Source organism: Epargyreus clarus, unplaced genomic scaffold, assembly GCF_041222505.1.
Source record: "Epargyreus clarus isolate Ecla_fem2 unplaced genomic scaffold, WU_Ecla_fem_2.2 ptg000035l, whole genome shotgun sequence".
NCBI classification, from domain to species: domain Eukaryota; kingdom Metazoa; phylum Arthropoda; class Insecta; order Lepidoptera; family Hesperiidae; genus Epargyreus; species Epargyreus clarus.
The window spans coordinates 3901954-3912468 of NW_027332240.1; the positions used below are offsets into that span (position 1 = coordinate 3901954).

Consider the following 10515-nt stretch of genomic DNA (forward strand, 5'->3'; position numbering starts at 1 on the left):
TTTTATTGAATTCTTGACAAATAAAAACATTTTTAGAGAAAATTTACGAATAAATAACTAATACTGCGTAACTTACATAATAAATAAATAATTATTTCAAATATTTAAGGGACATTTTAGCACGGAGACGTGGCAAAACTTTTTTTCGCAACTATTTCAATTCTCAAAACTGGATACATTTTCTTGTTAGGAGTGAGTAATCTTTACTAATCTATGCATGTATATTGTATTTCTTATTTCCAGTGGTGTGCTGCATGCTGTAGTGTGTCTGCATAATAGAAAATTCCCACCAGGCTTCCAGTTTGGAGCTGCCACATCCGCCTATCAGATTGAAGGTGCTTGGAATGTCAGCGGTAAGTTTAAGAGTCTGATAATTATCATTATACCACGATATCACTTAGATATGTTGTTTATAACATAAGATTAGTAGACGACCATACAGTCCACCTGATAGTAAGTGGCTACTGCAGCTCATGGACATCTGTAATAAGATTCGTACCTAAGCTCACCCACAGATGCGCCGCTACCCCTGAGGACTAAGCTAGAATGCCCAGAATAAGTATATCTCCCTTACCACACCTTCAAACCAGAACACAGAAGCGCTTAACACTGTTGTTTTTAGGCAGAAATAGGTGTGGCGGTGATGCCACCGGAGTCTAAACTCGGAGAGCTATACTACTTTCAAATTTTGGCTTTGCTTCCAAAACGCACCTAAATCGTCGATCTTTGATGGTAAAAGTTTTTTTTTATAATATAGGAGTAGCAAACGAGTATGCAGTCCACCTGATGGTAAGTGGCTACTGCCGCCCATGGACATCTGTAATCAACCCCAGATGGGATTAGATATTCCTACCTGAGGTCGGCCACAGATGCGCCGCTACCCCTGAGGACTAAGCTGGACCGCCTCGGAAAAGTATGTCTCCCTTACCACACCCTTGAAAACAGCGCAGCGTTTAACACTGCTGATACTAGGCAGAAATTGGTGCAGCCAGAGTTGAACCACAAAGGGTTCTACCACCAAGTAGAAGGATTAGGCCATAGTCTTCCGCGCTGGTACACTTTACATACCTTTGAAAAAGTAGCAAGTATTAGGGTCCTTATTGCCATTATTGTATCTTCACGTAACTGGCAACTTACTATAAATATGTTTCTGTTTACAGACAAAGGCGAGAGCATATGCGACAGGTTCAGTCGTGATCATCCAGAGCTCATAACTGACAAGAGTAATGCCGAAGTCGCGTGCGACTCCTACAGGAAGTGGCGGGTTGATATACAGGCAGTTCAAGATTTGGGCTTGGATTTCTACAGGTTACGTTTTTGATAGCTTTAATAGTGTGTTTTCAGTTTTTTTTAATAAACCGTCTACCTGATGGTGAGTGGCTACTGTCACCCATGGACTATAAGTCCCATAATATACTGTCAACCTGATGGTGCGTGGCTACTGCCATCCATGGACTATAATCAACCACATATAAGATTACATTCCTACCTGAGATCTGCTACAGATGCGCCGCTACTGAAGACTAAGCTGGAATGCCTCGGAAAAGTATGTCTCCTTTACTACACTACTTTACTTTGAGATCTTTGCATTAATTTATTCATATTTTGGCAAAGGGAGATCTCCAGCCGGGCTAGGCGATCATGCCCGGGGAGCGGCCGTGTTCCTACAGTCTCAGTTCGGAGCTTGTATATATGCAAGATGATTAGAAAACTTCGATAGCGTGATGCAGCAGCGCCATCTCTTGACGAGTATCGGGAAGTCGCTACAATATCATTCATGCTACATATATCATACAATACAATACAATATACAATATTCAATTGCATTTGCTTCAATCGAACTTGTACGATACTTTCCAGATTCTCAACAGCATGGACCAGACTGCTCCCCACAGGCTTCTCCAACGAGATAAGCAAAGATGGCGTGAACTACTATAACAATCTTATAAATGGGCTGCTTGAAAAGAACATTAAGCCAATAATTACGCTTTACCATTGGGATTTGCCTCAGAGGCTGCAAGATCTAGGTAAAATAAACTTTATTAGTACTACCTGCTTACTGTTGTTACATTAATGTCCCACTGCTGGGTACGGGTCTCCTCTTAAAATAATAAGGATTAAGTCCATAGAGCTGGTACACTTCACATACCTTTGAAAACTTGTTTTTACGATTTCTCAGGTATGCAAGTTTCTTTCCGTTGTTCTGGACGGATCGGGCTGAAATTTGGTATGCAGGTAGATGTTATGACGTAAGCATCCGCTAAGAAAGGATTTTGATCAATTCGACGCCCAAGGGGATAAAATAGGGGATGAAAATATTACTTCGTTAAGCGAGCGAAGCCGCGGGCAAAAACTCGTTTCATATAATACGCACATAATTTTGAAAAGCCTGGGATTTGGACTTGGACCCTTCATCAAGAGGTCGATTTTTTATCCACTAGGCTATCACTACTTTTTTACTTTACATACATTATTTTGAAAAAGAAAATTAAAAATCTTTCCAGGTGGCTGGACCAACCCGCTCATAGCGGACTGGTTCGAGCAATACGCTGACGTAGTGTTCAGGCTATTTGGTGACCGCGTGAAGATGTGGGTGACAATCAACGAGCCGCTGCTCATGTGTGACTTCAACTATAACACCGGTACCCTGGCACCGAGGATCAAGGATCCTGATACCGCGACGTATCTGTGCACGAAGCATGTGTTGATAGCGCATGCGAAGGCATGGAGGCTGTATGATAGGAAGTACAGGCACAAATATCACGGTGAGTTCTAAGGTTTACCTTGCGAGTTTCCACTACAAAAAGACACCGGGACAGGAAGGAAATAAAAGCTTGCATAAGGTAACAATTGTAATGAGGTGTTGTTGTGTACGAAGGGTGTGGTAAGGGAGACATACCGAGGAGTTCCAACTTAGCCCTCAGAAGTAGCAACGCGCCTGTGGGCGACCTCATGTCGGATTACAGTCGATTCTGGGGTTGATTACTTATATCCATGGGTGGTAGAGGCCACCTACTATCGGGTGGGCTGCACGTACGTTTGCCAATTTATTGCCATGGATAAAAATGAAAGCAAGAAAAATAGAAGAAAATAAATATAACAAAGACCATGCAAATATAGAAGACTAAAATAAGTAGTAAAATAACATAATTTAATTTTACAGGTATATTGTCGATAGCAAACCACGTGGTCTGGTTTGATCCGTTAACACCAAAACACGAAGACGAAGCTGAGCTGGCGAGAGAATACACTGTAAGTTACTTAAAAACACAACACATAGTTTTTTATAAGATCTAAGTACCAGACGAGCATGCAGTCCACCTGATGGTAGCTACTGCCGCCCATGGACATCTGTAATCAAGCATAGACAGGATTATACAGGATAGTAATTGTCGTTTATAAAACCTTTAAGCTAGTTCATATATTTGGGATAGAAAGTCTACATTCAGCCGATCACAGATGTGCTGCCATTCTCGAGCATTGAGTTTGCCTCTGCATAACGCTAGAAGTGGGTGTAGCAATATTTTATAAGGTGGTAAAACCCTTTGGTTTGTTTCCGGAGGCACCACCGTGTAGCTCTGCCGAATGACACCAGTGTTCAGAGCTGCTGAGTTCTAGTTTGAAAGGTGGGGTGAGTGAAACTTGAACATGAATACTTATGCGGCGTATCGGCGTTCGAACTTAGTCCTCATGGCACGCATCTGTGGCCGACATCAGATGACTGATACAGATTGTACGAGATTGTAGATGAGTGGCAGTAGCCACTTAGCATCAGGTAGGGTCCGCGTAAAACTGCTAGTCCGCTCTGAATATAGAAATGAATCGAGTCGTTGCTTGCAACCACTTCAGACCGGACTAGCAGTTTGGCGCTATACACTGCATGCGAATTTGCTATTTCTATAAAATAAAAAGTAACTCTACAATTGACATCACATTTATCTTCTGCTTCTAATTATAAAACCACTTATCAGGTCGGCCGTTACGCTCATCCAATCTACTCCAAAGAGGGTGGCTGGCCTAAGGTGATTGAGCAGAAAATGACCGAGTACAGCAAGAAAAAAGGATTTCCCACTTCCAGGCTGCCGGCGTTCACTCCAGAAGAAATTAAGTTAGTCAGAGGTAATCAGAGACCAATTTGGATGGAGTCTTGGTTGTGGTTGGAGTTGATTTAATTTAATTTGATTTTGTTCTTTCTTTTTTACTAGATTTAGGTACGTATTTTATTATTCCGTGCATCTGTTTTCACAGGATCATACGATTATTTCGCAATAAACTACTACACCAGTCGCCTTGTGAGGAAAGCGTTACCTGGAGATGAAGCCGCTGTTTTCTTTGACACAGGAGCACCAGAGCTAGGCCTTACTTTTATAAAGGATCCTAACTGGCCTAGTGGTGGTCACAATTTCATCCCGGTAACCTTTGAATTTATTTATTTTTGATTAGTTTTATCATCTTTCTTTTTATTGCCTTCAATGATTTAAAAATTGGTTGCCTTATCAAAACTTTGCTTATTTATGAGTGAAAAGATTATCTTGTATAAGTGCATATATCAGTATCTCACATTTAAATTCGTATATTTATATGTCACTTTTTCTTAATACGGGCATGCAATCCTCGTGGAAAGTGGCTAGTATACATACATGGATAACTAATTAAGATTAGATTTTAATAAAATGTATTAAATTAGTAAAATGTATTTATATTACAAAATTTCAATTTCAGAGTTATCCTAAAGGACTCCGGTCAATAATTTCTTGGCTCAAGCAGAAGTATGGGAATCTGCATTTCTTCATCAGTGAAAATGGTTATGGTAACTTCGATTCGGGGTTGGACGATTATGACAGAGTGGAATACTTCCATCAGCATTTGGAACAGGTATGTGGTCAATAATCATAATAGTTAATAATAATATTCAAAGGTGGTAGAACCCCTGTGGTGCAACTCCGGCGAAACCACCGCCACACCTATTGCTGCTTAATAACAACAGTGTTAGATAAGCGCCGCTGTGTTCTGGTTTGGAGGGTGTGGTAAGGGAGATAGGGGAGAGAGGGAGAGCGGCGCATCTGTGGTCAATTTAATTTAATCTGGGGTTGATTACAGTCCATGGGCGGCAGTAGCCACCTACCGTCAGATGGACTGCGTGCTCGTCTAATACTTTTATAACAAACAAAACATTGTTAAAGGTTTGTCAAAGGTGAACTTCATGGTTTGACTCGGATGATAGGACCACATCTTTTGCTTAATTTCTCCTCCAATTTTAACAATCATGTATTTTCAGGTTTTACACTCAATTCATGATGATCACGCTAATGTCACCGGTTTCACTGCTTGGACACTTATGGATAACTATGAATGGTTATCTGGGTATACGTAAGTACCTCTACAATATCCATTTTGTATCAGAATTGAATACATCTACTATACCACAACATATAGCTATATGAATGAAAAAATAACTTTTATCATTTTTCCATTTTTAGGGTGTGAAATGGTAGACTTCTTAATGTTTTTTAAGTAAAATCTTAGATGTGTAGGTTTTACCTTTTCGTTGTACCGTTATGACAAGTGATTATTAATTTTCAATATGTATATAACTTAGAAAATTATAAGGTTCACTTACCAATAATTCTATTCCTTCGCCGCTCAAAATATATATTTGAGCCCTAAATTTAATCTGGTGCCTGTCACACAGTTTCTATTATCGACTCACTATTACTGGGATCATCATTAAATAATAATTTAATTTCTTCCAGCCTAAGATTCGGCCTGTACCATGTAGACTTCACTAACCCTGAACGCAAACGGACTCCACGTGCTTCAGCCCATTACATCGCTAAAACAGTGAAGAAACGAACACTGGAGACACCAGTCAAGAAACAACACACACAATCACAAGCTCAAAATGGAAAGAGCAAAACCAACGTCAATCTGTTCTGTCTCCTCATCAGTGTCACTGTTATTGTGTGCACTAAATATTGTATGTACACTTACGCTGTTTGTCCACCGCTACCGTCACCGAGCCGATACCGATAATTAATGACGGCGCCGAAGTAGCGTACATACATTTACTATAGCAGCTTGTCCACCGCACGCCCGTCACCCGAGCACCGTCATCCCGGCCGCCGATATTTCAAGTAAATCGGCGTGACCACTAGATCGGCACCGAGTTTTTGTTGGGCCAATGTCCTGTCAATATGAAACACGTTGGAACTTATTCATACACTATCGTCAAACGCCGATATCGACCGAACAAAGTAAACCGCCGATATCGGTCGCCGTGGACAAACTATCGCCATCACGACATATTAAAATCGGCCCGAAATAAATATCGTTCTCGGTATCGCCTCGGTGACGGTGCAGTGGACAAACAGCCTTACTGTTTCAATGATTCTTATTTAGATCATATCAAGAAAGAATAATGATGTCCCCATTTGTTATAGTCTGACCGCCAAGAAGTAAGAAGTTGGGTATAATAGGGGTTGAAATATTTAAGAGAATAGTTGAATTTGTCGATATTTACCGGATTATCATATTTAACTTATTTATTTTTTTATAGTTATACAATGAATGCTATTTCTGTAGAAAATGTTAAATATTTATTTTGGTATATAAATATTGAAAAATATATCTTATTGAATGTGGTAAGGGAGCCTTTTCCGAGGCGTTCCATCTTAATCTTCAGGGGTACCGGCGCATCTCAGGTAGGAATATCTAATCCTGTCTGGGGTTGATTACAGACGTCCATGGGCGGCAGTATCCCCTAACCATCAAGTAGACTGTGTTTTTAACAAAAATATATTTTTTTTCTTGAATTGATGCTTGTTTCATTTTTACTCGTTTGCAAGAAAGGATTATGTTTAACATCCTCCAATTAAAAGCCTCCATGTGCGAGTTCGACTCGTACTTGGCTTATAAAAGTCACCTACTATTTTTCAGGAAATTTCATTCGTAGTTCAATTAAAAATATATTGATGGTACTTTTTGGGGCAAAATTAAAAAAAAAACACACACACACACAAACGCAATGTCTGGTGGAACTCTTATTGCAAGAAATAGTAATGTTTTACATCATAAATCTTACACTAAAATAACAATTATATTTCACAAATATTGAATACAACGCACTCTTGTGAAATTATTGCGAACAAAAACGAAACTTTCCTTGTAGTGTGCTTATAACGCGGTGTTTTTGCAAAGGGCTAACTTCATCCCTTTGTAAAGTTTGCAAGAATTTCACAAGAGTGCGTTGTATTCACTATTTGCGAAATCAATGTACTAAACTTGTATACACTCTCTTGTTTTTATATGTCGAAAATCCCTTAAAAATTGCATATATTTCAATTCAATCATATTAAGTAAAAAAAAAAACTAATTCTTATTATATGTATAAAAATCACCTATTATTATATATCATTTTTTTCAGAAAATTGCATTTGTTGTTCAAGTAAACATAAATTGATACTTTTTTGGGCAATATTAAAAAAAAACCAAAACGCAATGTCTGGTGAAACCATAATTACTACAGTGTCGTGTTCCCTGGTGGGATTCGAACCCACAATCTCCGGTGCCAGTAACCGGGCCACAGGGACACAGCGATGAATCTCGTGTGTGATTGTGAACTATTACGACATAAATTACATGTAGCTTGTAAGATACGCAAATATTATAAAGATAATGATATAGAATTCGCCTTAACCTGATGTTAATTTATATACAGTTGTCCCTTAAATGTTATATCCCGTATATGCTATTAAGTTGAGATTAAAACTACTTCGCAACAATCCGCTACAAATATGTATGATGGTATATATTTTAAACCATGCAGTATGTACCACCCTCCCTCCCTCAAAGGATGCGTACAGATGCAAAAAATAAAAATTTAAAAATATATGTATGGTGGTGTATATTTTTACTGCGAGGGTGCCTGTGTGGGATGCTTATCGCGAAGTGCCGCAAGCATTTCAGGTGAGCGCGAAGCCATAATATCGTTAGAAAATAGGTTTTTTGCAGCGCCTTTCACATCTCCATCGGAGAGTTTATTTTCTATTAATTTTAAAATATTATTTCGAATAGTAATATTGTTTTGGTTATTTGTAGGGATATTGAGAACGGGAAGAACATTTTGACAAGTATTCTATTTTATTAATATGATAGTGATTGCTTTTGTTGTCTATTGCATAAATGTGAATTTTTGTATGGAAATAGCAATAGGTCTTCCCAGGGTTTAAAGCTATTTTCTGCAACTACTTTGGCCACACGCTCGGTAAGTGACACGGCCACGGTCGAGAGCGTTCCTTTAGGGATTCGGTACCCGTACATTATGTTTTAGACTTGCGAGTCTCAGATATAATGGTTCTTTCTGACGGGCCCCATATGAATTACTTAAGAAATTTGAAACAAGTGGTATTAATGGGATCAATTCGTGGGACATGAATTCGGCTGCAATGTATCCTTTTTTTTTTAAGCCTCATTGTCCTTTGTAATATTTATTGTCAGCACAAATTCATTATTATTAAATGATTGGAAAATGTTTAGCGCAAAAAAATAATCTCCCACTCGTTTCAATATAATAATTGCTTAATATGCGAGTAGATAGGCATAGGGAATTTGGCGCCACAATCATGTGTCAGGATGGCCGAGCGGTCTAAGGCGCTGCGTTCAGGTCGCAGTCCACTTCTGTGGGCGTGGGTTCGAATCCCACTTCTGACATTCTTGGTTCACATTTTTAGTTTTTTTTTTATTTCATAAAAATGTACATGTTCATTTTTTTATTTTATTTTAATTAACAAAAAATGAATTATTTACCGACTTAGGACAATGCAGACGGAATAGAATTATTACAGTTGAATTAATTAAAATATATTTTGGTATAATTTCTTCTATTTTTATTGTTGCTTTTTTGGATTCAGAATAAAAAATGACGAAATAAAATATTCATAACATAAAACAATGCAATAGAAGTGAATGCCGTCAGGCATTATGTTTGTCCTTTTGTACATTTCTTTTTAGAGGTGATGCAATATATTTTAAATAAATCAATATATATTATAAAACAACGTCGCGTCTGTCCCCATGTTCGCTTAGATCTTTAAAACTACGAAACGGATTTTGTTGCAGTTGTTACCATGCTTTTATTAGCTTGACCTGTATGTATGTAACGGAATCCTTGAACTATAGTTTTACCCACTTTGAATGATCCGATTAATTTAAAATTTTGGACAATTATCAAGAACCGATGACAATACACGATGTAAATAATTTTATCCCATTCACCCCATCAGGATCGTCATTTCATATTTTTCAGTAAATTGCATTCGTAGTTGAAATAAAAATAAATTGATGATGCTTTTTCGGGATAATTAAAAAAACCACAAAAACGCAATGTCTGGTGGAACTCTTATTACGGCAGTGGCGTGTTCCCTTGTGGGATTCGAACCCACAATCTCCGGTGCCAGTAACCGGGCCTTTGAGCCAGTGAGCAGGCAGGTTCGAGTTAAAGGCGTCTAGATTGAACGTGTAGTAGTCTTCTTAATGTCTCGTCTTCGTTTTAAGATGATTGAGGGGCTCGAAGACATTTTCCTCTATATTTTATGTTTTTCACGATGACGATGGGTGATTTTCTTCCATAATTTTATTTCAATTTAATTCCTTCTTTCTTCATTTTTGGTTTTTGTTCTTTTCTGGTCTTTTTCTTAATTTTTTTACTTCTTTTATAATGGATGTGAGTTATTTCTTCTTTAATCTTCATTTTAAATTTAAAATATTTCTTTTTCGTATTTATCTTCATTTTTCGCCTCCCGGTGCGCGTGCAACGTGGCAGCGCCACACGCGCACCGGACTGGCAGGGTCGCCATGTAATGAATTAGCAGGCTCGTGTGAGTTAAAGAGGCGTCTTGCTTAGATGAAGTCTTTATTATGACTCTCTTAATACTAAGCTTAACCTAACTTATATAACTATGAGTCCTACACACACTACAACTTTCTTGCCTTCTTATTCTCGCGCTCGCCTGTTCTCCGATCGATGTCGGTATTTTGCCAGCTTCAAAGGGTTTCTCGGGCAAGAAAAGAGAACGGTATAGTATAGGTAGAGAGACTTGCGCGTGGGTCTGTAGCCGGCTTTACACATGAGGCAGTGATAGTCTAGTGGATGAAACTAGGCCTGTGAGTCGCGGGATCTGAGGATCAAATCCCAGGCAAGCACGTCTGAATTTTCAAAATTAGTTAGGTACTTGAATTATTAGGTTCGATTTTTTTACCTAAGTAATTCTTCATTTCAGAATAAATTTTATTAAAAAATATTATTAAAAATCTAGATTAGCAGCGAGGTAATCAAATTTGTTAGCGTTTTCACGCTAAATAGTAAATATTTATTTTGATGTAGAAATTTTTACAGTTTCATGTGAAATTATTCTAGAAAATATTCAAAAATTTTAGTGCTATTTAATGTAAACTATAGTATAATAAAATCACATAATGGCCTTATTCTACTATAATAAACCTATTACTTTTACATTA

General features: G+C 38.1%; 1 protein-coding gene and 1 non-coding gene across 2 annotated transcripts; both read left to right on the top strand.

Annotated features, from left to right (window-relative positions):
• Window positions 1–217: 217 nt before the first annotated feature.
• LOC140756713 (myrosinase 1-like) lies at window positions 218–6445 on the top strand. Its single transcript, XM_073092266.1, has 11 exons — window positions 218–353; window positions 1161–1308; window positions 1861–2027; window positions 2505–2765; window positions 3164–3252; window positions 3972–4119; window positions 4249–4412; window positions 4723–4875; window positions 5279–5370; window positions 5754–5977; window positions 6441–6445. Exons 1-11 carry the CDS (start codon window positions 218–220, stop codon window positions 6443–6445), a joined length of 1587 nt encoding a protein of 528 aa, XP_072948367.1.
• A 2180-nt stretch (window positions 6446–8625) lies between these two features.
• TRNAL-CAG (transfer RNA leucine (anticodon CAG)) lies at window positions 8626–8709 on the top strand. The gene has a single exon. It is a non-coding gene; the product is annotated as a tRNA-Leu (tRNA).
• The last annotated feature ends 1806 nt before the right edge of the window (window positions 8710–10515 follow it).